Source organism: Aptenodytes patagonicus, chromosome 9, assembly GCF_965638725.1.
Source record: "Aptenodytes patagonicus chromosome 9, bAptPat1.pri.cur, whole genome shotgun sequence".
Classification (NCBI taxonomy): domain Eukaryota; kingdom Metazoa; phylum Chordata; class Aves; order Sphenisciformes; family Spheniscidae; genus Aptenodytes; species Aptenodytes patagonicus.
Genome location: NC_134957.1, coordinates 11,684,822 through 11,711,743, shown reverse-complemented (window position 1 = coordinate 11,711,743; position 26,922 = coordinate 11,684,822). Strand labels below are relative to the sequence as shown.

Sequence of the window (26,922 nt, the reverse complement as noted above, 5' to 3'; positions counted from 1 at the left end):
CCCTTAGGCTTCACTTGGTTACCCTGTACTCAGGCCCCTCCGAATACTAGGTATTGATCAGTTGCAAAGGGGGACTTCAACATGAAGGCAGCTGTGGCTTCTCACACTTGGTCTTGAGAACCAGAAAAGCAACAGTATACTGCCGTGTTGCTCTGCTCTGTAGGCATTACCTTTTTCAATGGCAGCAAGTGTCTTCAAGGAAACGGATTTTTTTTTTTTTCTAAATGGGAACATTCCTGTTTACCACTGGCTGTATGGAAGAATTTTATTTTCCTTTATTTTCCTGAGATGAGCAGTCCCAATTAATCTCAAAATAGTCTCTTGTGTTAACAGCCAAACAAATACATATTTGGAGCTCCGATACTATAGTATGACAGGAGGGTTTATATTAGGATAAGTCACTTGGTTTCCTGTCTGAAACTGACTAGTATTAGTATTTACTATTTAGTATTGTATTTTGTACCAGATTTTTAGAGCCACCTCAGTCAGTCTCTTCTCCTTATACTTTTTCAAGAATAGGGATTGGCTCTTTCAACCACTGGATACAATGCCTGCTATAAACCCTGTCAGAAAACTTGTATAGAAAATGCTGTTGGCATGGACACAGAATCAGCTTATTTTGAATCCCTTTGTTAGATAAAGCAGAAATTCTCTGCTCTTCCAAGCTCCGCATGGGGCAGAGGTACTTCTAAACATTTCCATGTTAGTCACCAAGTGCTAGAAGAGTGGGTAACCTGCAGCGTAGCTTTTTAATGGCCAGTGTGCTGTAACCAGCTTCCCCCTGCCCCGTGTTGGTAAAAAGTGCTTTAGAGGTGAGTTTTGTTGGAAGTTACGGGTAGAGCACTTTCTGCACTGGCAACACCCCCTCGGTGTCTCTGCTGAAGTGTGAGAAGTGTCAGATGCACACTTGTGTCACAGGGCATGTCTGGCTTCCTGCAGCTCAGGTGCTCCCTCCTCCTTTGTTCCGTTTCTGCAAGCAGACTCTTCAAAGCTGTGAACTTTCTCAGTCTTGCCTGCTGTTGCTGTGGCTCGCTTCCTGTGGCAGCTTTTTCCTCTTGCTGTCCTCAACAGCTTGGGTCCTGAAGCTGTGTGAAAGCTGCAGCTTGCTGCCCACATAGGTCATCTTGCCTTGCTAGGGACTAAGAGCAACCAGTGGAGGGGGGGACACAGCTCTAATGTGACTTTGTTAAGGTGTGGCTCCACAGTGGTTTCTGAATCTAAGCTGGCTTGCTGCTGTGCTTCTTCACAGGGAAGGAATAAGACCACGTGAGTGCAAATCTAGTTAGATTTAGCCCAGTTGCTTCCCTGATGGGGCTTTCTGGTGCTCATGTGACCACAGGGCTGTGCAGTGAAGTTGCGTTGCAGCAGCTGCATCTTCCCTGCCTGCGGACCAGCCTGTGCTGCAGTGGAGTGGGGCGCAGCTCAACACCTTCCACGGCCTCAGAGGGCACCAGAACCAACAGAACTGTTTGTCCTCCTGGGATGTCAGCTGGTGGTGCCTTCTCCCAGCTTTTCTTCAGTTTATCATTTAGCCAACTTGCTTGTATATGATAATCATGTTGCAATTCAAGTGATTTGCTCTTTTATAATTTTTAGTTCAAATGCTGACCTAAATATGAGATTTTATTGATGGGGTGCTGCTCAGCCATATCTGCCACTTGATTTTAAATGAAGGAAGTTTGTTGGGTTTTTTTTAAGTGAACTTATTAATACATGTGGTATACTTAGGGTAAAGCAGTATATTGCATATATGGCTATAGGGCTCTGCACATAAATCCAGTGGTTATGGACTCTCCTTGAGTCTGTGACTGTGATCTCCAGGTCAGTCAGCAGCAATATGCGCTTTCCAGTGGAATCTGGAGGATGCTGCCAGTTCCTCGTGGTTTTTGGTTTAGAGCCAGTGATGTGTGTTTCATAGCACACTAGATGTATGATCTCCTCCATCCCTCTGCAAGGGGGGTGGTGGGGATAAGGGAATAGGCCAGAAACAAATATTTGTTACTGAAGCTAATAAGCGTAGCTTCTTACTGTGCTTTCCGACTACAGTTCTTGATGTCTCTGCCAAGCTGAACTCAAACAGTGGTTGAGCCCATTAATTGAGATTGGAGTATCCTGTCCCTTGTTCCCTTTGTTGCTGGCTGCTTACAGAGAAGCCTGTCCTCCCTCTGCAGGTGGCTTTTAATTTAGTTTTATTATTGGTACAAACTGAAATTTCCCTTAGTAGATGACACTGAGCTGTGGAATTCAGTATAACAGTGGATGAAATTTTACTGTAAGCTTCATGTAAACCTGCCATTTCTTGCTGAGTCTGACTGTTACAGTTGGCGTTTTTTGTGCTTTAATGACAGCTATGTGTGTCATGTTCATGTAAAGTAGTCTGAAGCTTGTAATATTGAGCTAGTTTTAAATGGTGGTTGGGTCCATAAGGTAACTTAATGCATAAGAAAGGCAGTAAGCGGCAAGATCTGTAGGTATCTCAGTACCTTCAGAAATTTGATCCACAATCTATAGCTGACTGTCCTGTGTTATGCCTTAACATACAGCAGGTGCAGACAATTGGGATGTGTTTATAACTAGGGTATTGCTGAAAGGTACAGTCAACTCTGTATCTGTCTGGCTTTGTCGGAAATGACATTAAAAATAGCCCCAACTGAATAACTGACAACTACTTCTGCAAAATGAGCTTAGATGCTGTGCTGTCAAATGTGCAAAGAGAACAGGGGATGGGTGGGGAAAATGCAATTTTTTTTTTTCCTCTTACAACAGTCATGGGGGTGTCTTACATACCTAGTAAAACGTTTTCAGATAATGATCTTTGCTTGTGTCCATTTTTAGTCTTAGCATAAGATGACTAAAAGATGTATGTGCAAGGAAGCTCAATTTTTCTGTAACATCAGCTCATCGTCTTCAGGCTCTGCACTAAAATCATTAAGGATTCTTTAAAGGGTGAGTTCTTGCTACAGGCTGTAGTTAGGTACCAAAACAAAGCCAAGACACAATCAGTGCCTGTAAGGGTGATGTTATAACATGTACTCTATAGCACATAAATGGTACTTCTGGCTCACTGGTACTGAGTGCATCAAAGGTGGGCAAGCTTCCTCCTCCACTATATTATGGTGACTTTATTCAAATTGTTACAGTGGGGTGGAATGGGATGCCTTCCTTGGCCTTATTGGCCCCCCTGTGGCTCCAGTCAAGTGAGGAGTGCTGTGTCCCTGGTTGAGCTGGGAGGAGGGTGGTGGAGAGGGCTGGGAAGCTCCAGGGAACTGTCTGGAGAGTTAATGCTCTCTCTGGGGGCTGCAGTGCGGCGGGGCCAGGGCTGGTGCCTGGGATGTGCCTGCTGCAGTTCTGTTCCCTGATGAGCTTAGGGGTATGAAAAGGCCCTTTAAGACTGCTGGAAGGGGGCTTGGTTTAATTAAGTGTAATCCCTTTAGAAATTGCAAGCGCTTTCACATGACCTGATTCCAGCCTCACCCTGACACAGAGGACCCAGGACTGTTTCGGCAGAGTGCTGGAAGGAGCCAGATGTCTGTGAGTATCGCTGGTGCTGCAGGTGGGGGGGCATTACCTCTGATGCTGTTCTGAGGCTGTGCAAAGCACGATGCCCTGGTACGCTCTGCAGATCAGTGTGCAACTCCTGTCCTCACAGTGGGGCCCGTGTTGGCTGGCCAGCATGGTGGGAAGTGAAATGCAGCCCTGGGGAGCATTTGTCCTCCAGAAAACAGTTGTGCGTTTTAAGGGACAGGGGAACAATTCTTGTTATGCTTACTATACGGTTGCTAATCTTGCTGAAAGCCAAAACTGGGAAGGCTTTTAGATTATTAGGGTGCCTTATGAGACCTTGAGTTCAGAGTTCATGCAACTCCAGCTGGATTTGATGTGCTTCTCTGGTCAGAGCTGTTGGAACTGATGCATGGTGTTAGTCTAGTATCTTTACGTGCAGTAACTGCTGGGTGAACTGGTGCCCTATAGCATAGAGGGCCTGTAAAGGATGGCCTGGAATTTCTTCTTAACTGAACTTACTTCTGTTCTGTAACAGTCAAATGAGCAATAAAGTATGACTTTTCCCTATGCAATTTTTTCCAGAAATAGTCCACTTGGTGGCTTGAACCTGGGAAGCATGAATATCTGAAGCTTGAAGCCTACAGACCAGCAGGGTATAACAGCTTCCTTGCATTCAGGAAATTCAGGGAGGAAAGAAGCTTTAGCTCAGGGTCAGGGTTTTTCAGAGGTTGATACTCTGTTGTGTTGACTCTATTATTCTGATATGTATTTCCTAGTACTCTGTTCCTGTCTCAACTTATGACAAACAGAATTGTCTGTTCTACCTCTTGCACTGCTCTACACGCTGGGGCATTAGTACAAGTAATACATCCGTTACTTAGTGTGACGGTATCAGTCTTTCCTGTTTGTCCTGCCATATGTAGCTACAAATTTTCATCTTAGGAAGTAGTTATAGCAGGTTATTAGTAGGGCTCACTCAGAGACCTGGAAGATAACTGATAATCATTGCTGCTAGTAAAACTTATTGGGAGTCTCAGTGGGGCAGAAAGTGAGACTTGAAGGTATATGGGCAATATTAAAATTTCAGAAAAGATGTTGCAGATAAGTGCCTGGTATCACTGTCTATTAAGTCTGTCTCCTGTAGTCTGCTAAACACCATGGGAGGAGGGTGGTGGTGTCCTGTAGCTTGTGGAAGCTTTTGCCTATCAAAAGGAGCTTTCTTTGGCTGCAGCTGCTGTGGGGGCTGGAACAGCGTCTCTTCCATGCAAGAAGTTGTGTCTGTGCAGGAGGTCTTGCCTTCACCACAACACTGTCCTTAGCAGCAGGAAGCTCTTTAATATGCTCTGGTAGTGGCAATCTTTAGCTGTGCTTAGACTGGTAGAACAATGGTAATTCCTCAAATAGAGAAGAGGAAGAGTTGCTAGGTTTCTAGCTCTTTCCTGTAGCTGTTATGAAATGAATCAGTTAAATATGAGCTTTTTTTCTTGAGTATTTTTTTAGCTTGGTGAGTGTAAATTTGCCTGTTCAAATGTGATACTTGAATTTTCTTGTAATATGCAAGGTGGCCTCCTCTGTAAACTTTTCATATAATGTTGCTAGCTGTTTGTATGCAAAATATTATATTAAATAATGATGGAAAGACTAAAGAAGGCTATTTAGAGGCCACCTACTAGGGTAAAACTTCTGCTTGTTTAAGATCTAAGCAGACTCTAGAGGGTTGCAGACACTTGGATGCAGCAGTGAGTGCATTATAAATGCTATGATGAAAATTTCAGTGACTTTAAATAGAATTTGAGTATAAATTACTGTGTTAGGATAGTATTTTTGGTAAATCTGTTGATGATGAAATCCAGTAAGTCCTCTAAAAACACCTCCTGAGTGTTGAAAGTTTAAGACAAAAGCTTACTAACAATAAATTTTGGAAAAGAGGTGTAGTGTACTTGGCAATGAGTGCTGCCACCATGGACCTTGTGATCTGATCGCTGGTGGGCAGTGTCTTTTTCTCACTGTATTTACTTGTGCTCCTTACCTCTCAGCAGTGTGCACCTTGGCTGTCTGGACTGACAGAGCTAGATTTGTATATGCTCAGCAGTCCAAGTTGGTTCTCTTATTGAGGAGCATTTATTCTGTTTGCAACCCAAACGGTAAGCATGCTGATGGTTATGCCAGCCCTCAAACCTAGGTAAACCTCATTAGATGGTTTAGAAATACAAAGTATAAAAGCTTAATGCTAATGAATCTTGAGGCTTTTCTTAGAATAAGCATTGATGGTAAACTAGATAAATGGTTTAAAAGTGCTTTGGCAGGGTAATTCTCAAGGGACAAGGCAAAAAAGTCTAAATTATGATGGGACTGGATCATGCTGGCTTTCTTCTGGTATAGCACTTTTGTTGTGTAACCCTTGTGTAACATCTGTGTTGGGCAGTACTTGGCTGTGAATGCCTCAGTAGAGTGGTTTTACTAAAAGTAGGACTTTGAATGAGGAGGATGAAGGTAAGCATGCAGTGCCTGGCACTTACTTGTCAGGTAGAGATTATAGCAGTCCGTAGATCTCTTGTAGTTTGTCTGAGCTGCAGGCAGAGCACCATTAAGATCAGTGAAACTGACTTGCCAATAATGAGGTGGCCCCTGGGTATCTTTCAGAACGAAGCCCCCTTGGTGCTTGGTTTTTCAGCCTTTTTACATGCTAGGAGAACTGATTTGTATTTCTGTCCCAGTATGCAGGCTCTTGAAATGAAACAAAACACTTGGTAAAGCTGCATCTGCTTTGCAGTATTGTCAGGCCTCTTATCTGCTAACTGGGAATAGAAAGCAGTGCCTCCCACCACCTGAAATAGTAGCAACCTCACTCTGTTTTTCCAGTTCACAACAACTGGCTCAAAAAAACCCGGGCTTGGTAACATATGGGAAAAAATTATTTGTATGTTGTTTCCACACCCAAGAGGCTGCTTAAAGCTCAATTTTACAGCAAACTAACTTTTCAGCCAAGTATTAAATTACTACGAAACTAGTGGTTAAAATGTCACTGGTACAGCCCAGGACATGCTTTCCCCAGCTCAGTCTGCTGACAGTTAACAGCAGTATGCTATTGAATGTGTTAAAACTTTGTTCAGATCAGGGAAGCTAGCATTACCAGGGTGTGGTTCTCTAAAGCACAAGCCTGTTTCCTGTGGTATCTTAGCTCATGCTGTCTTCTAAAATAGCATAGGCTGAAGTTGCAAGTGCAGACCCGGTTCAACACTTTGCTGCTTCTAAACCTTAGGTTGCTACTCATGTTGAGCACAGGGGGCCCTGCTAGGGGAAAAAAGTATATCTCTTCCTATTCAATGTACTAGTTGAAGGATGATAACTGGTCAGATAGCTTAAGTGCATTTGAGTGACAATGAGGGAATTTTGCTGGTTCCAGCATGGGACCTTATTTTACTGTGCTAACAAAGATGTGAGTCTTACAAATAAGTATTCTGCATGAATTATGAGGATACTTACTGAAGCAGCTTTATTTTAAATTTTAAGGTCTGATTTGCTCCAAATAGCTTAAAAGCTATTTGAGCACAGGTTGCAAAGAGCTGCCACAAATGTTTTCAGTTCTGTTTTCTGGTGCTTCCTCTGTGCTCAGATACTTCAGCGTTCAATCACCTATGCAGATGATATCAGTTAAGAGTAGCTACTGTGTTTTATCCATAAACAGTGGACCAAAAAGACTATTTTTCTTTCATGGTAGCTGATATGCTAGTGTTTTAGGTGAAAGGGAAAGAGTTTTAAACTAACAAAAAGCAACCTGTTGCTCAATGGCTCATTTAATGTAACCCCTTCTATACTGAGTCGTGGCTTATGGACATCTTTGCTCTCGCTGGTAGGTGTGCTGGGCAAGTCAGACTTACAAGCCTGCACTCTTTCTGGTAGAAGAGACTGCTTTCCAAGTATAAGTAGCAAAGCTGTTTTGGGGAGCATTCAGCCCTTCTAGCAAGTGACTGGATTCTTCGTTCACCAAAGCACTGTGAAATTAGCCAATTGTCAACATATAGGATCTGAGGAGAATAATTTTGGGAAGGTATAGCAAGAGAACTTAAGGCAACTGCATGCTATTGAAAGCTGCTAATTTTAAACGAAGGTTGATTGCTGATGAGTTTAGTTCATTTGCTCTTTCCTTGCTACTTCTATGGGATGGTTTTTCCTCAGTTTGACTTCATTGTGTCAGAAGGTTCAGAGTGTTTAAAAGCCAACTTACTCCTGGTCTGCTTGTTCATGATATCTTTGCTCCAATAATGTCTAAATAGCATTCCTTATGTATGCAACAATTAGAACTGCAACTCTTCTTGACTTCAGCTTTGCTGTGCTAAGCCTACCTTTAACCTTTTACAGAATATGCTTAAATTTTTAGCTAAACTTAAAACAAGAAAGCCTTTAGGTTCATCACGAGGGGTTATCAAGTACAAAATAGTGGTGTGCCTAGGCTCAAGTAGGCTTTTTGGGAAACTTCAAAATGTATTTGGAGGTAGTGGTCTCTTTCGACACTTGACTTGGACTTAACTAGCAGAATGCTTCTTGCTTATGGGAAAAGAAAACCCCTAGTTGTAGCTCTCCTGCAGTCTGCTGCTGCTTTCTTAGTAAACAAGATGTGAAATCTGTCCATGTACTCAGTAGAAATACAGGGATCAGAACTGGCTGTGATCGTATCAGTATTGGGTGGTTCCTTGAATATTTCTCTGCTTACTCTAACTTTTTTGGTCTCTAGTGTCATGTGGTTAGCTTATAATCTAAATGTGAGTTTGAGTTATTCTTACTGAAACTGTTCACAGCATAATTCCCCTCACCCCTGGAAGGCTGGTGGAGTGTGCTAAGAAGGATTGATTTCACATAAGAGCACATAAATCAGGATTTGTTGATGTGGGGTAAATGGCTGTTGGTAAGAATGAGAACTATGAATGCAAGGCCTGTATGCTGGGGTTTGGTGCACTGTGAGTCTCTCGTCTGTACAACTTCAAGTTTTGAACCTTTGCTTTGATGGAAAAGCATTAAAACAGCTTGATCTAAAATATCTGCACCTTGTGTTCATAAATTATGAAATATCTTTACCTTTTTCATAGATATGCAAATAGAAATGAATTCTCAGCTTGGTGTACTTGCAGGCCTTACTTTTGCCTGGTCAAAAGTTAAGGCATCTGCATTCAGGCAGGAGTATTCCTGTCTACCCCTAAGAATCTGCATGATGTTTTCCAGTAATGATCAGGAGTTATGGATGGAATTGGCTATGTTTTACACTAATGTTTGAGGTGAAATGCCTCTGCTGTTTAACTTGCTTCATGAGAACTGTTGGTGAAAGATGTACAGATGTCTTCCTGCTTCTGTGGGATGAAACTGCAAACTCCCTTACTGCAATCCCTTGCCACTTTCATTTCACAGGTGGAAATGTGATGGTGAGACTTTCCTCTCAAGATAGAGTGTGTCAAATAATGTTTCTTCTGGAAGATGATTCATGATCATCTTACGTCTAAGGCTAATGAAATCTTTACTGCAATATTAAATTACACCTAAACCATTTCTTCAGTGTTCAGAGATTTTCACTTCCCTGAAAGAATTGGAAAGCAGTAAGCAACTATATAGAGATACTTCTACTGCTTTGTGAAGGGTCTGCACGTAGTAGTACGTAAGTTAGTTCAGCATGCATCCTTTTTGCCTTAGCACATGAGATCATCCTTGTGTTCTGGCTGCTTTGTACCCACAGCCCTTGGAGCATATCAGGAATTGTGCCTTATAATTTCTCCAAATACCCATGGAAACTGGAATGGTATTGTTAGTATTGACTAGTCTTCTGTAGCAGGCTGAGCTGTTAATGCTTCCAGGGACTTCCTTGATATTCATTCTTCAAATGCAAGGGTTGGATGTCTGGTTGTGCGTACCGAGGTTTGGAACATCTCTGCTTTTGTGAAAGACACCAGAATGTTCTACACTAGAAATTCAACTTCATAAGCTGCAAATGGCTCTCACATGTGTCAGTATATAGATGAGAATATTAGTAGGAACAGAGAGGGTAAACTCTTACACTGTGAAACAGGAAAGTTTTATATTCTACAGGGGAACTGGGAGCACTCTGCTGGCAGGGCAGGTGATTTTGTAACCACTGGCAGTGAAGTTCCTGGAGGCTTGGCAGCTGGTCCCTGGCTGTAGGCAGATGTTCGTTTTCATTATTGGGTAGTGTCACTTAAAGCATGTGTTGTGATGATTCATTTTTTGTCTTCCAGATTAGTGTGCGTGTTACCACCATGGATGCTGAGCTGGAGTTTGCCATCCAGCCCAACACTACAGGGAAGCAACTCTTTGATCAGGTAAGTGATGGAGCTGCAGATCTACAGTTGATACAGATGTTGTGATTCTATTAAGGCAACAGCAAACAATTTCCAAAGGACTTCAGAGATTAAGTGACAGTGTGTATAATAACTTCAAGAGAACTCAGCATAGTAAGAAATTATACATTTTTTTCAAAACTACTGCATTTTTTTATTTCCAAGAATGTGTTAGGAGCTATTCTTGCCTCTAATGAACTGAATTAGTGCTATAGCTCATAATAATAATAATAATAATTGGAAAGCAGTAGATGTCTGCAGTCATAATTCATAAGATAAGTCTTATGAGGGAGCTAGTAAGCTATCTTTTGTTGGCTTACTTGGAAGCATTGTGTAATTGATTTCAAAGAGTAGTTGGTCTCTAAAGCAGGAGAGGCTTAGCTGGGTTTCAAATGTTGCTGCAACCCTTAAGTGCAGGTGAAGTGATACTCTATACTCCCATCAGGCCCTGAGGGGAAATCTTAAGAGAAGTTATGTACTGTACTGTATTGGGCTGTCTTCATCTGGGTGCTTCAGCCGCCTTCTGCATTCACTGGCTAGGCAAATTTCCTTCTACTTTGGTCCAGACAGAAGCAGGGAGGCATGCAGAAGCAGGGAGGCATGTGCAGCCCAAAGTTGGAGCAGCTGAAGACAGACATTATCAATTGCAGCGGTTAAAACTTTGACAGGCTCCACTATGTTTCTCTGCTGTAATCCTGAAGGCCGTGGATTTGCTGCTTGGAGGAAAATCTGAACAGTAAGTTCATAGCTTAAAGAAAAGTAAAATGAATCTTGGATTAATGACAAGATGAAGAAACTGCCAGACCAGATATGTCAGATATGGGTGTGGTTCAGTAGTGCTAAGCGTTCTGGGGCCAGCTCTACATAGTACCTATCTTAATGAAGAAAAACTTAAGGGCTGACCCACCCATAGAAGTCAGCTATTTCATTTGGGGCCAGCAAACCTAATTTAAAATTTTTTTTAGATGTTTAACCACAAACTACTACTCTCTCTCATACTTAGCTGGATGATTCAACACTAGACATTATATTGCTCTTTGCAGCCCAGCCCTGAAATGGAGGGAATAGAGTGAGATCCTAGGCTTTAGTAAAAGAGCATCCTTTCGTAATAGGAAAAGCAGAAGGGCTTTCAGGAAGGTTCTGAGTTGCAGTGCAGTGCTCAGCTGTCTGTGTGTTACTACATAGTAGCTCCTACATATTTTACCCCTGCGTGGTCTCAAATCTGACAGTTTTTGGTAGAAGTGAGAGCTGGATTCTGTCCAGAATCCACGTGTGCAACATGGAACTCCACCACAGTTAGTTCATAGAAGCATATGCCAGTGAAGCTGAGGTGGCATACGCCCAAGTTCATCAAAAGGTGAACTGTTTTTTTGGAGGGGATGTTCTTCACGTGGATGCTTCCCATGATTTTTTTTTCAGTTTCTGACATTATCTAAGCAAAGCACCAGGTGCTAAGAAGTGATACTACTGAAGTCAGTAGTATTTTTAATCTGCACACGATTTTTACAGTCAGCTCTAGACCATCTGCAGCTTTTGCTGCAAACTGACATTGTGGTGGCAGACTTGGGCTTCAGCAGCTTGTCTCTGTCTGAGAAGCATCTGATCACGTTTCCAGTATGGGAACTCTTCATGTCTTAGTAATTGATGTCACTCCTTTGTGTCATGTTCTGGAACAGCTGCACTTTCTCCTCACTACAGTGTTTCACACAGCACCTGTCTAAACAGAAGTTTTGTTTTGGTTTCTTTTTTTCCATAGTAAACACTTTGCAAAGGGGGAAAACAAATGCTGTTGCAGAACTAAGTTTCTAAGTTGCTAATGTAAATGAGGCAGTGTTTACTTCAGCTAAATTGGATTGTAGGTGGAGTTGGAAGAGGAAATACAGCGGGGAAAAAAGTGTCTGAAGGTGGCTGTTAAACATTTGCTATTTCTAAAAGGTCTGGTGGACATCATCTTTTTATACTGTCCATATATCACACTCGCTGGAATAAGAATTAAACTGTTTTCTACTGCCTAGCACACAAGATTTCCTTGTGGGGGTAGTGGTGTTGGTTCCTGATAGGGCTGGTACTGAAATGAATATCCTAGAGCCTCACCAGTGGCAGATGTCCAGGCTTTGACTAAATGATTAGTCAAAGACCTAGCACAACAGTGCTAGGTGGTGTTAGTGTGGTACCACCATCACTGTGGTGGTAGAAAGACTAACCCTCTGCCAGGGCTTGAACGTTGTGAGCAGTAAGGTAGGGAGTTGGCAGTAGATGTGGGGATGTCGAAAGTCTTCCACCTCTAGCATGAATAAGGAGTTTTGGAGACTACTACTATGTGAGTGGTTGAGGAGCCTAATCCCAGCTTCTGTTGCTGCCCTGCAGTCTAATCATTGGCCCTTTACAATTAAGGAAACTAATTGCGAAGGAGGTAGCTGTTCAGCTCCTGCCACAATGGGAAACGTTTCATCTTGGTCTCTGAATGCAGATACACAACAGACTGTTGTCTGTCCATCTCTTTTTTTTTTTTTTTTTTTGATGGAAAATTCAAGGCTCTTTCCTATTGCAAAAGAGACTTCATAGTCAGACTTGCACATAAAGGGAAGCAAGTACTTCTTGTATATGGACATGCTAAAACAGATTATTGATCTTTGCATAAAGTAGTAACTGAATACCAAACCAAAATATGAGAGCCTCTAGTGAGCTGACAGTAAATACTAAACTTGCTCCCTTTGTATGGGGATGGGGCTTTGAATATATTGTCAGCTGGCATATATCCAGTATGTTTCAAATGGCTGAGCTGTTTGTGTGGATTAATTCCTGTAAAGGGATAGTCTGAAGCCATTCTCCCTGCTGACACTGGTAACAGGGACTAAGCAGTGACTGCTGTCTGACTGATAATCTGTTCACTCCATCTCAGTTTCTGTCCTGAGGTGGTCTTGGGTCCCATGATGGGGTGTATAAGAACAAAGTTATGGCTGTTCACTTTCTAGCTCCCTTAAACTATGTTGTGCTCCTGGAATTGCTAATCTAGTATTTTCTGCATAATGCTGGTTCTGAAAAAGGAGCTGCTTTCATCAACGCTTTTTTGAGGGAAGGGAGAGTTCCTCTACAAAGCAAACTTACGGTTTTGCTGTTGCAGCACATTGACCTTCTGGTGTGAAACCTGACTTTTGACTCTTTCACAGAAAAAATTTTAAGATACCCTGCATGTTTTTGCCCTAGAGTGCCCTTCCACTTTGCTTAACTCAGAACTGACAGCTCAAAAAGGAAGCTGTTAAGCATTACCAAAGTTTCTAGCTGCACAGCTACCTCAGTGCATGCTGCTGGCTTTGTTCAGTAACATTTAGGCAGTATTTGTTTCCACCTGTTGTGTTTTAAAGGTAGATAAATACATTCATTATGCCACATATAATTCTGACCTACTCTGAATAGGATTCAGAAGACTTTTGGAAAGCTTGTATCTAGGTAGTAGCTTCATGAGGAGGAACAATTTGAGTCTAAAGTTCCATAGTAATAAAAGGTGAATGGGCTTGAGGTAGAAATGATCTTGTCTCCCTCTTTACTGCTTGGTTAAATTGCAAAGTGAATTTTTGTAGTGATAGAATGCAGATGCTTCACTGCTTCGTTGGAAATCATCTTCTGCCCCAAAGTAGCTGTCTGTAGAAATATCATTGAGCTGATATACGGTGTAGTAGCATCATGATTTTATACAAGAGATCTTCCTATAACACCCCATCCCCTAGGCTTGTAACTGTACAGCTTTAGCTTAAATAGCTTAAGCTTGTGTGCACGGACAAAACCTGGATTAATTGAGACAGGAGGATTGTACTGTCTGTCTTCCGCATCTTTGCTTATGTACCTCTTTGCTTATGTACCTCTTAGCATTAGCTGCTGAACTCCAGCGCTTACTGACTCACTAGCAAAAACATTAACTCTGCTCCCATTCCTCAGCTACTAGTTATGGATTAAAAGAAGAGCTTGAGGATGGGCTATGCCTGTTGGGGTGCTGCTTATCCCACAAGCCTGATTACTTCACAGGTGCCTCAAAATACTGCTTTCCTGGGGATGCAGGGCACAGGCACTGCAACGGTGATAGCTGCTTGTTTTCCTTCTTTGACCCTTTGCCATATCAGACTGAAGTGCAGTTGGACTGGAGACTAGTGTGTAAAACAAAGCATTGCTTTGCTTTGTATATCTCCTACACGTGAAAGATTAACCATTTTTCTGGTAAAACTGCTTAGCTACTTGTTGCTGTGGATAGCTTTGACGTTGTGTCCCTTCAATCTCTTTTCCTCTCAAACTTCCTTTTTTTGGGTAAATTGATTCTAGCTTGAATCAGTGAGATTTTGGCCTGCTGGGGGGGCGAGGGAGGCTAGCCTATATCTTGGATAGGGAGAGAGGTTGCCTAAGTGCTAACTCGCTTGTCTAAGCGCTCCACATCTGGCTGGCTGGTAAGTTTTCATAGAAATGCCCTGGTTTAGTGGACACTGCATCTTACAGGCTTCTCAGGCAGCCTGCATACAGACTAGTCACAAAATCCTCAACTAGTTTGACTTCTGCGGTATGAGAACATAATCCCTTCTTCCATGTCCCCCACGTGCTGTATGAGGCAGTTTCTCAAATGCTTTGTTTCTGATCACTTCTGACCTTGGATCCTGCTGGTGCCTTGTTCTTTCATTCCCCTTCAGAGCCCTTATTCCTTCTAGTCTCTGGAAGAGGAGTCTTAGCTGTCTGCTATGCTAGGTCAGCTGGGTGGTGAATGCAGTCAGTGGGTGGGGATCTCTACTCATTTGGTAGGCCTTACATCAGGGTCTTTTTAACAATGAGTTGTGGTTACTAAACTGTTCAGTCAGTACTTCCTTCCCCAACCTAAAATGAACTCTTTCTCCAACTTCAGAACAGATTTGCTTCTCAGTAATGTGCTTAGTGCTCTCTGAGCCTGTAGCTGACCATGTAAACTTCAGTCCTTCCAATGCTAGCTTTTGGACATTGCAAAGTCCAGGAGGTGGTGGCTTCAGCATGCCACACCAGAATAAGCCTTTAGAGTAACCAAAAGCACCCAATCTCATTATAGGTGATCTCTGTACAATTAAGAGCCACGAAGCCAAGTCACAGGTTAAGGAGAAATGTGACGTTAGAAAAACTTTAATATCTGTCACCTCAGACTTTGAAAGCATGTGGTTAACCTTCCTAGGAGGCTTTTCCTCAGTTTCATGAACTTCTGGGGTCAAAACTAAGCTTGTAAGATAAGTGCACTCAGCTATGGGTTAAAATTGTAACAATAAGCATCTCTCTGCTCACACTAAACCTAGTCACTGATGCTGTATTTTATGTTCAGCATTGAGCCTAATAAGTAGTGGAGTGTGGGGGTATCTTTATTTTTTCTTTTTTATTCTTAAGGATCCTACAGATTTCACTAAGAGCCAGAGCTCCTAGGATTCTGAGTTCATGTGCCCTGCCCTGGTGTGCTTATTTGCTGCAGTGAGTTTGATGGTTTTGTAGAGTACCAGTTTGTCAGTCTCTTCTTTCATGGTTGCTAAAGCTTATGACACAGGCTGACCAAATTCCTCTCGACTTTTGAGTAACTCCAGCTGAGTTGAGCTGTGTTTGGAATAAAAGTGGCTGGTCTCTCATGGCCTGTAAACTAAGCTTTGTGAGGAAGGAGACTGTAGAGAAGCCTTTAGCCTTGGAAAGGTCCTACCTAGTAGTGTTTAAATACATAGGAAACTGGTCTGGAGTGCTTGATTCAGTAGATGAAAGCACTGAACCAAAAACTTACTATGGCAGTTTCATGGTAGAAGGCAGCAAGTCTTGGGACATTGGCCAGTTCCTCCAGCAAACCCCAGAACTCCTGTTTGTGTAATGAAGGCTTGTGGTTGAGTGGTATGGAAATGTGTCTCAAATTTCACAGGAACATGTGGAAACTTATTGGCTTTTATAAAAGCAGTAGTCCAACCAAAAATGGACTGCTTGTTGCTAAGGTGGTCAATGGCAAACTGTAATAAGCTTAAAAACTCAAAGAAGATCCTGTCATTTAGCACTTTGGCATTTTAGCACTTTGAAAGGGAAAGTTAGAAATATATCCATCAGCCAAATGGAAAGGGAACAGTTGAATACTTATGGCTGTAGATGGAGCCCATCTTGGGTGTTAAGTTAGAACATGGTCTTCCAGGCACCCTAAGTTGTTTTTGACTATGGCATATGAAGCCGCGGGTGTGGTACCAGTTCAGAGCTCCTCCAGCAATAAGGATTGCTAGCAGTTTTCTCAGAAGTACTTGACGTGCCTGTCATAGAAAGGGAGAGAGGCCCACTTCATCTTTAACTAGGACAGCAGGTGAGATTCAAGACAGATTTGTGCTATGGTATAGCCTGGGATGCTTTGGCCTTTGACGCAGAACTTAGTCTGAGTGGAATGTGTTCTCCTCTGTTTGCATGCTTTGGTCTTGCCCATGTGTTTGCCAGTGTGGTGGTGTATTTCTTGGGCTGAGAATGAGGGCAATCTTCAATCATCATCTTGACGCTAAAATCTACATTTAAGAGGCTGCTTATGGCTCTCCTTGTGCTGTAGGGCAGCACTCAAAGTCAAGAACATAGTTCGGAGGGAGATGGGTGAGTGCTGAGGGGAAGGACAGGAGTCACGCAGACTTGGAAAATGTGGAGTAAGGAGAAGTGAGAGAAAAGGTTACCTGGAAGACCTTGTGTTTCTTCTCTGAACATAAGTAAAAAAAAAAAAACTGTACTGCTGTGTGCTTAGACTGTCTGCAGAAGGTGAAGTGAGAGTGGCTAGAAATGCACCTTTTCCCCTGAGGCAGTATTGCTTACTAAGTGGAATTGTAAGCTAACAGTACTTGATGAAGAGCTTTGTCATGGCTGGTTGAGGTACTGTGGGACAGCTGGATTTTAAGGCTGCCTGTAATCTGTTGCCAGTTGTAGACTAAGCCTTGTACTGCAGGCTAAACAAGACCCAGGGACTGACTTAAAGTTCTCCCTGGCATGAAGAAAAGATGTCACTCTCCAGCCGAGAGTGTAAACTTTAGGTATTTAAGTATAGTGGTCTGTGTTAAAACAGTACTCTACTCTCCTGCCCTTATCCATCCTCAGCCACTGCCAGTAACTGTTTACTTTTTGGAACATCTCACATCTCAGTTCATCAGGGCTCTGAATGCTGTACACCCTCAGACATAACTGAGCTGCTAACTGCCAGCCAGACTCCTTGCAGCTGTAGAAAGCTGTTTCTTCTTGCTTTTTCCCTTGCTAAATGGAACTAAACAACCTGCTAAAGCTGAGGTAGGAAGGAGGGAGGAGGACTGTCTTTTCCCCTCGCCCCTGCACCCTCCACTTGATTCAGTAACAGCTTGGGGATGTGATGTTGTGTGCTGTGCTGTCTCCCCCTCTCCTCTGTCCAGTCTGTTGTTGTCTGTTATTGCTGTGCAGACTTCTGCTGTAGAATAAAAGTCCTTTTGTGCAGGGCCTCAGTGTGATGCCTTTCAGTTCCTTGCTGGCAGTCCAGCTTGTTGAATTCCCAGGCATAAGCTGCTGACAAATGGAAGTGAGGCAAGCAGACACATGCAGTAGGGGAGGGGAGCTTCCATCCCATTCAAATGTTAATGCTGCCGAGAACAGAGCTTTCCTTAGGCTCTAGGACAGCCTGCCGCCTTCTCCTTGTACCACGTGCTTTCAATGTATACAGCAAACTCTGATTCTTCTCCAAAAGTCTCCTTAGCTGTGTGCATCCTACTATGTGATATGCACAAGTGAAAGCTTATCTGCCCCACGTTTCCCTGCGTTTACAGGGGCTTTAGGCCTGCTCTCCAGTTCGTATTCAAGTAAGGACAGGCTGAATAATTTCACGGACTCCAGTGGGATGATGTATATAGACTTCATGACCTTGTGTAGGTTTTGTCTCTGTGTGTGCTACTAATAGCATGCCTCTGCTGAAAGCTCCTTTTGGTTTTTTGGCCTGAAAGGTACTAGGGCCCTAATGCTGCTTTTGTAAGGCCAGAAGAAATGTCTGATCCAAGCCCTAAAGAATCTTAACTAGTAATGTGTTTGCAGGGAACCTACATCTTTGGTGTTGTATCTTGCCAAAATTAGAGACCAAATCAGAAGGGAACAGAGTGCATCCTTAGGGTTCAACAAGGAAGTAATTTAAAAGGAAGTAGGCATTTAGGGAGAAATCATAAAACGTGGGACAAGGCAGTACAAAATTACCTCAACTTACCTGGCAGGGGGGACAAAATGATCAGGCAGCTGGTTTCCTCAGGGTGAGGCTCATCCCCTGCTGTCCAGTTATTGAGTCCCTCTGAAGGAGGGGAGCTGTGAGCAAGCCTGAGGGGTGGGTGGTGTATAAAAGCAGCTTACGGTGTCGTACTTTAGGTTCAGTGTCAACCTAAAGGCAAGTATCTTCTCCCTCCCCTTTCCTTGTCTAGTAATGGGGGTGACAGGTAAGTGCCTTGTTTGCCGGTATGAGAACAACTCCTGGGGGTTCAGGGGAGATGTGGGGGAACTTCAGTTTCTAGACTTGCTGCACCCTGTGGCATGTCCCAGACTTGCCAGGGCACAAAGCTGTGGCCTCGTGCTAGTGAACAGGCTTTACCAAGAAACTTCCCCCCTCCTTTTTACCAGCAGTAGCATTATATTGCAGTAGTCTTACCCCCCCATGAGGCTCTTGTCTCTTGTTACAGTATGTCTGTAAAGCCTTCTTAACTCTTATTTACATAGCACCCATGGTGTGCTAGGGAAATGACTAAGGAGAGAGCTTACATAGCAGTGTAGCTAACTTCTGTGGTGGCTCTTTGTCCTGGCACAAGGGATAGCATATCAATTTACCCACTGTAGTACCTCTTAATGGTGCCACTCATTAAAGAGCTGCATGAAAGGCCGCTCCACAGCTATTGGTGGAATAGAATACAAATCTTAAAATAGCACAGCCTAGTAGGACACAACGTAGCGGGGTGATTCATGGCTTGCCCAGGAGTAGTACATTTGCGTGATAAGTGAGGGGTCTACCTGAAAATGGAGCTGTGTTGTTGATTCCTGGCAGCTATTACACCTGTCAGACCTGTTGCATTGTATTTTGGCCATGCATGTTGGCTTGTAAGTAGCTGAAGAAAATAGTGTCCCAGCTGTTGTTTATAAATAGCAACAAGCCTTAAAGAGATACGGGAGAGGGAAGAATACAATACATCGCCCACTCAAGACCCCTCAGATGCCCTGTCATTATGTATGTGCACCATAGCAGGGGAGGCAGGAGGCTAGGGCAGTGGGTGTCTTCATGTTCATCTGAACTTACCTCTAACATGTTCTCTGCCACCAGTGAGATCAGCCCATCTGGCTGGGGCTCTTGCTAATCATCTTTCTTCCAGGTCGTCAAGACAATTGGTCTAAGAGAGGTCTGGTTTTTTGGACTTCAGTATCAGGACACCAAGGGCTTCTCAACATGGCTGAAATTGAACAAAAAGGTATGTTTGCTCCAAGCTTTCACTTGTCCTGGGTTCCCTTCTCTTGGAGGGCAGGGGTAAATTCAGTCTCCATACTTCTGTCAGGGATCTGTTCTTGCCTGTCCACACACCTGAAGTACTGCAAGATTAGTGAGTTGGTACCTGACCTGGTCCTCCTGCAACTAGTCCTGTTTGTTATCCAGGCACATCTGTTACCCTTCCCGGTAACACACTAATGTGGTGCTCATGTGAGCATCTTGGTTGGAGAGAAACCTGGAAAGTAGCTTACCTAGCACTGATCATAACTAGCGGCTTGTTATAAGTCCTGTAGGGAGAGGTGATGAGGTATTTAGTAGTAAGGAATTGAAAATCCCTGCTTTTCTGCCCACTCACTTCTGCATTGGAAAGGAGAATTTTTTTCTAATGCGTGCTTGTCTTCCTGTTCGTAAACCTGCTCCCCTTCATTTGGTATGTAGGCTATAAAATCTGATAACTCTGTTCCAGGTAACAGCACAGGATGTACGCAAAGAAAGCCCCCTGCTTTTCAAATTCCGTGCCAAGTTCTACCCAGAGGATGTGGCAGAAGAGCTGATCCAGGACATCACGCAGCGCCTTTTCTTCCTCCAAGTGAAGGAGGCAATTCTGAATGATGACATTTATTGCCCTCCAGAAACAGCTGTCCTTCTGGCTTCTTATGCCGTCCAGTCAAAATATGGAGACTTCAACAAAGAGGTGCACAAGTCTGGCTACCTTGCTAGTGACAAACTGCTCCCACAGAGGTAAGTGAACCTGGGTAGTCTTAGACCTTCTTTGCCTTAAAGGGTTTGGGATTTTTTTGGGGGTGGGGGGTATCTTGATTGGAATGTTCAGAATAAAATATAGCCTGGTGCCGCGCTGAGGATTGGGATTAGTATTCATCTAATTAAGCACTTTAATCTTAAACATTCTATTGCTACTGAAAATAGTCTAATCAGAAGTAGTGAAAGAAGCTCCAAAACCAAAAAACGTAATGCTACAAGGAGAAGCACCACTGAATACAACTTGTCATTTGTTAGAAGTCTGAATACTGACCGCTGTGTCTCTAGCCTTATAATAAAACTGTATTTCCTGGAATGTTTCTGTGGGAAAACTGATGTCAGTGGAGTATTTAAGGAAGCGTTATTCAAGAGTGATGTGACTGTGTGTGCATAAATGCAGTGGCTGGTCTCAAACATCCCATGTACTCTTTCTAGAGTTCTGGAGCAGCACAAGCTTAACAAAGACCAGTGGGAGGAGAGGATCCAGGTGTGGCATGAGGAACATCGAGGAATGATTAGGTAACTGATGCAGTGTGAAACTGCTGTATTTAAAGTAGTGTGATATATGCTAGTGTGTAATGTATGAATGCATACAAAAATCTGTGGCTTGCTTCAGCATGAGTTAGCATTCTTCGAGTTATTCTGCTCAGAGTAACTAGGTTCACATGCCTCTGCCCTTGCTAGTCCACATCAGCTGGCTGTTCTTTGCAAACTCAGTTTTGTTTTACTGAGTTTGTTATTATCTACTAGGGTGATGCTTAGAACCTTTGCCAGCTTGTTGCTGCTCTGTCCATGTAGGAAGACAGCACCTTCTTACTTTAATGGCTTATAGACTCAAAAAGGAATATCTGCTTTCTTTTTGCACGCTGCAGAGAAGATGCTGTCTTGGAGTACCTGAAAATTGCACAGGATCTGGAAATGTATGGTGTGAACTACTTCAGCATTAAGAACAAGAAGGGCTCTGAACTCTGGCTAGGTGTAGATGCTCTTGGACTCAACATTTATGAGCAGAATGACAGGTAATAAACCCCCTCTCCTCATCATTGCCTTCATCTCCTTTCCATTATAAAGGTACTCAAAATTAATCTTTTCTGGAATTCAAGTCTTTAAACTCTACAATTTCTATATCATTCTTAGCTGTGTTTTTGATACTGCCAGAATGATCCATAAAACATGCTGCTTTGGACCAAAAAATAAAAGAAATTGGCAAATCTTATCAAGCTAGTTTTACTTGTATCCCTAGTCTTCCTGCCACAGATGTGTTCTCCAGTTCTGTTTTCCATTAAAAAAAAAAAAAGGCAGTTTTTCAATCCTGCTTTTATATCTGTAGTTTATTTGCATGACTAATTTTATTTGCTGATTCCAGTCAACGTAAGAATACTGAAATATGAGGGCAGATTTGGTAAAATTTTGAGCTTTATATTGTAAGTCAAGGATTTTCAATGGGGGCTTTTTTATTTTCTTTTGCTTTCCATTTTTCTGCAGGCTAACACCGAAAATTGGATTCCCTTGGAGTGAGATCAGAAATATCTCATTCAATGACAAGAAATTTGTTATCAAGCCTATTGACAAGAAAGCACCAGTAAGAAGCAATATTCAAATTAAACTTTCGGCTTCTTGGCTGAATGATATTTTTTTTTTTTAATTGCACACAATCTTTTCATCAATAATGTCAATGCTGACTTAAGCAGCGCTCTACTACCTGATCTGTTCCAGGCAGTATGCACAGAATGGGTCTAATGGCAGTAAGGTGATGGTTGGGATTTGTTTCTGGCTAGGAAGGAAGAAATTTATTCAGTATAACCTTAAGCTGTTCAAAGCCAGTGACAGGGAGAAGCTCTTTGCTTAGGGTTTCTGATTCTCCTAAGACTGTTCAGATTCTCCGATGAAACAATTAGGGATCTGAGGCACCTATGTTAATTGTGAATGTTTCCTTTGCAGCCTGTTGGCTTTAGTAGTGTGTGGGATGGTCTTTTGCAGTTTTTCACCTTACTTGAACCTGAAGCTTCAGGTTATTTTGTAGGGTATGCTGGGAGGGTTTTTTACTTGCAAATTTATAATGAACATAATTGGTTATCTTTTAAGGCTTATTAATTTCCTGTGTCAGCTGATACCTTCTGTTCTTCTGGTCATTCTTGTTGCATTGCTGCTTGGAAGCATTTCCGTGCTGCTGTCGCTTCTTTTTAACAGAATGAAGTTATTTATTCATTGGACATAATGTTTAACACCCTTTCTGGCATAAGACAAAACATTACACTTGGTGTGGCTGGCTGGACTATTGTGTTAAATAACTAAGTGGGAAGAAAGGTGGGAGAAGTCATAGTCTCAGTGTGCCTGGTAAACCAGCCCCTGATCGTGTTTGTAATGAAACAGTGAAGCTAAATTGCTGTGTACTCTATGTGCTAGGGTTGCTTTACAATAAAACCCAGCACACTGTAACAACAAATTGGGCACTTCTGCCCTGTGTGTATGTCAGGTTGAAATTCATTCCTGAAAGATTTATCCACTGATAAATTAAACACCCTTAAGAAAGGCTGGCTAGCAATTCTAAGAAAGCTTAGGGTCTTGGAGTGTATTGCATACACAGGGGGCTTCTTATGCTGAAAGAACAGGTCTAATGCTGCCTTTTTCTTGTCCCAAGGACTTTGTATTCTATGCCCCTCGGTTACGGATTAACAAACGAATCTTGGCACTTTGCATGGGGAACCATGAGCTCTACATGCGCAGACGTAAACCAGATACCATTGAGGTGCAGCAGATGAAAGCACAGGCTCGGGAAGAGAAGCATCAGAAACAGATGGAGAGGTTGGTAGGGTTGTGAGTAACCTGCACGTGGCCGATCACTGCACAATAGCATCATGTGCTAGATAAATTGCAGGCAGCACCTTAATCTGCTTGAGCCAAAAATAGAGCAGATTGCTTTCTGCTTCAGTAGATCTAATGGGATGATGGAAATGGCACTCATCACAAATGTGACCCACCATCACTTTCTTAGAGTTAAAGATTCCTCTGTCTATTTGACGGGACTAATACGGATCTTGGTATAAGGAGATTTCCCTTATGAACTTGCCATTGAGATGAATGCCAGCAGAGCTCGCTCTTTCTGCACTTCTATAAAGGGGCATGTCTGGAGTAAAACTCATCAGCTGAGTGCTGTAGTGCACATCTCTTGTGTGCTCATGGCTTCACTAGGAAGTGCTCCAATCTGAGTAGTTGTTAATTTGAAATTGCATTACAACTTCCCCATCATCAGAGCCCTGCTGGAAAATGAGAAGAAGAAGAGGGAGTTGGCAGAAAAGGAGAAGGAGAAGATTGAACGTGAGAAGGAGGAGCTAATGGAGAGACTCAAGCAAATTGAGGAGCAAACCAAGAAAGCTCAGCAAGGTAATGTGAAATGTTCCAATATTTTCTTAGATGCATAGTCTGAGTGAGAAGGGTTCAAATAGTGAAGCTATGAGCATCTCTGAGCCATTTGGCTCTCCAGTATTGTGTGCTAACTGGTGTTAGGGCCCTGGTTTAGCCTTCTGAAGCTGAATGCAAGCCCTCCACATGCAGCTGTTGAAATAGGACTTGCATTAAAGAGATGGGTGGCAGCCAAGATGCCTCACTGGCAGCGAGAGTACCTTGCAGTTGTTCATGTGCTGGCTGGAAGCTTTATCCCAGCACATCTGTAGAGGAAGGAGTCAAAAAATGTAGCAGGGGTCACACCAGCCAGTACTCTGGTGTGATTACTATCTAATTGCTTGGCCAGTGTTACAGTGTGGTGTTTCCAAAGCAAAATGCTGTATGCTTCTCTGCCTTTAAAGATGTCATTTTGGGATGGGTACTTCCCCACAAATCACTCGGGCAAGTAATCTGTTGGCTTGGCACAGGCCTGGCTCTTAGTCTTCCAGCTCCAGTTAGTATGTGAAGGAGAGGAAAGGGGACAGTTGCTTGCATCTTTCCTTTACCTGTCCCTCTGAAGGAAAATCCTCATACAGAACGTAGGTGTAAGGGCACCTTCCTCTTCTACTGCCATTCTTTACTTGATCTCTCTTCAAATGTGCTCCCCTATTCTTTCAGAACTGGAAGAACAGACCCGCAGAGCTATGGAGCTGGAACAGGAGAGAAAACGAGCTCAGGAGGAAGCAGAGAAACTGGCTAAAGAACGTAGAGAAGCAGAAGAGGCAAAGGAGGCCCTATTGAAAGCGTCTCATGACCAACAAAAGACTCAGGAACAGCTGGTAAGTGGGTGAGCTGAAAACTGGGTAGGGAAAACAGTGATGGGATAGGCAACCTAAGCTCTTGAAGCAAGCCAGGCTATGAATATAGTGAGGAAACATAGTTTGGTTCTTTAATTTTTAGCCTCAGGCAGATGGACTTATACCTAAATACAAGTGTATTTGTACAGTAGATCTGGATTGTTGTGCTTTTTGCCTTTTTTTGTATGTGATGCTGAGAACAGAGCGTAGAGCTCACTAATTGCTTTCCCTGGTTTGGATTCAAAGAATTGAGTTCTGTAGCTGTGTTTGGAGGAGAAGGAAAAAAAAACCCAAACACCACAACAAAACCCAAAACTTTTTTGGCTTCCTTTTCCCTAGCATCATGGAGATATTGGTGGGACTGAAATTTACAGGAAGGCTTTCTCCTTACCAAAAAGATGTTAGAGATACTGTTTTTATTCAGGACTTTGGACTAATGCTTCATTTAGCAAGTACTTTGGTTTTGTCCCCCTTAAAAGCCTTTCTTTTGCAGGCTGCTGAGATGGCAGAACTTACAGCTAGGATCACACAGCTGGAGCTGGCCAGGCAGAAGAAAGAGAGTGAGGCCCAGGAGTGGCAACAGAAGGTAAAGCGGAATCTGAGCAAATGGCAGTACTTTTTGTGGAGTTGCTCTTCATTCTGTGTTGTGACCTAAACTACTGCACTAGATACCACGCTAGACTGAGTGTCTGCAAGCTTGAGGCCATTGTAAACACCCAGCTTTGCTTTTCTTCGTGGAATGAGTGCCTTATTCTAACTCCATGTAGAAATATTTTGACTAATTAGGCCTATAGCTCATTTTCCATGAATTATAACCATTCTTCAAATCTCTGAAGTGTTAGCCAGCAGGAAGTTTTGCAAATGATTGTGGCTGAGTAGCTTTGGAACATACCACTTCAGTGTGCAAGAGGTGCAAGGTTTCTTGCAATAAACACTGAGTAGTGCTTCTGTGCACTTCTGCAAGAAGTCTCATGCACTCAGGATTATATTGACTAATTCACTGTGGCATGCCCTGCTGCAGGCACAGATGGTGCAGGAGGACCTAGAAAAGACCAAAGAGGAGTTGAAGACTGCCATGAGCACCCCTCATGTCACTGAGCCCATGCAGTCTGAGAATGAGCATGACGATGAGCAGGATGAGAACGCGGCAGAAGCCAGTGCTGAGCTACGATCAGAGGCCACCATCAAGGACCGCAGTGAGGAGGAGCGCACCACTGAAGCAGAGAAGAACGAACGGGTCCAGAAACACTTGAAGGTAAGAAGTTGGCAGCAGAGAGGGTGTGTGTCTGGGTGCTGCTTCTATTCTTTTCTATTGCAGCTGGTATTTAAAAAAAAAAAAAAAAAGGCTGGGGGAAAGAGGGGTGATCATGATCTTGCCAGATAGCTGCTTAACCATTGAGCAGAGAGGCAGATCTTGTTTCCTGGCACTTGACTTCCATTTCACTGGAAGTAGTGAAGTATTTTCAAGCAGTGCCAAAAAGCAGCATCTGTCAGATGTAGTGTGCTTGTGTGAGTCTTGCCAGCCATCTGACAGCTGTTCATAGCCCTGGCTGCAATGAATCAGAGAACTTGGTCCAGTCCTATCAAGCAGCTGTCTGTAACTGCCTTGTCTGACTGGGTTGCATTGCAAAACCCTGAGAGCAGCCCACTAGGGCTCAGCATGGAGGGAGCAGTGCTGCACCATGTTCTCATAAGGAACTCCGGTGTTCTGGTGTTGAGTCTTTCCAAGCATTTTGTTACACTGCCTGCTAGTTGCCTGACTTGCATCATGCTTTGCTTGTTCTGCATCATCTGTGGTGGTTATGCACAGGCAGAGTGACAGAGGTGCACTTTATCTTCTACAGCAAGCTTCTTTTGTGGTAGAAGGCTAGTAATTGCTTGAATTCTGCAAGATGCTCCTGTTGACTTTAGGGATCCCTCCACTTGACTCTTCTGAAGTACATTGGAGACAGTCTTTCTTACTGTGCTAGACAAAAATAAATAGAATTACAGACTGCCTGATGTTTTCTGCCTTCAAATGTTAGGGAAAAATACTAACAACTTCCATAGAATCACAGAACTGTTTAGGTTGGAAGGGACCTCTTAAGATCATCTATTCCCACTTCCTTGCTCAAGCATGATCAGCTAGAGCAGGTTGCCCAGAACTGTAAACATTTGGACTTACCTGTTTCCTGTCTCCATGGATATTGAATCTTTAGGAGGATCAGCAAGGAACCTCCTTGTCCGGCTTTGAGTCTCTGGCATGTGCTAACCCATTGCTATCTGTTTCCCCTTCTCCGAAGGCTCTTTCCTCGGAGCTGGCAAATGCTCGGGATGAAACCAAGAAGACAGCCAATGATATGATCCACGCTGAGAACATGCGTCTGGGCCGAGACAAGTACAAGACCCTCCGTCAGATTCGGCAGGGCAACACCAAGCAGCGCATTGATGAGTTTGAGTCCATGTAAACTCTCCCCTCCACCTGCTGTCTGCACTCTCTTTTCCCCTCTTTCCCATCCTCTCCCATCATTCACTCGTAATCGTGCTATGCTGGAACCACTACAGAAGAGTGACCATGGTCTTATTTATCGAGTTTTGGGCAAATGCTGGAGTTAAGCAACAGAAGAAAGAA

The 26,922-nt window shown here is 43.2% G+C and overlaps 1 protein-coding gene across 1 annotated transcript in view; it reads left to right on the top strand.

Annotated features, from left to right (window-relative positions):
* The window catches only part of MSN (moesin), a 45,167-nt gene extending 18,342 nt beyond the window's left edge, over positions 1-26,825 (top strand). Inside the window, exons 2-13 of the mRNA XM_076347130.1 lie at positions 9,747-9,830; positions 19,199-19,294; positions 19,778-20,052; positions 20,506-20,589; positions 20,943-21,089; positions 21,556-21,652; positions 22,712-22,875; positions 23,324-23,454; positions 24,133-24,293; positions 24,805-24,897; positions 25,333-25,566; positions 26,594-26,825. Of these exons, the coding sequence (XP_076203245.1) occupies positions 9,747-9,830; positions 19,199-19,294; positions 19,778-20,052; positions 20,506-20,589; positions 20,943-21,089; positions 21,556-21,652; positions 22,712-22,875; positions 23,324-23,454; positions 24,133-24,293; positions 24,805-24,897; positions 25,333-25,566; positions 26,594-26,758 (1,731 nt within the window). The 3' untranslated portion in view covers positions 26,759-26,825. The remainder of the gene's footprint in view (positions 1-9,746; positions 9,831-19,198; positions 19,295-19,777; positions 20,053-20,505; positions 20,590-20,942; positions 21,090-21,555; positions 21,653-22,711; positions 22,876-23,323; positions 23,455-24,132; positions 24,294-24,804; positions 24,898-25,332; positions 25,567-26,593) is intronic.
* Positions 26,826-26,922: the final 97 nt, after the last annotated feature.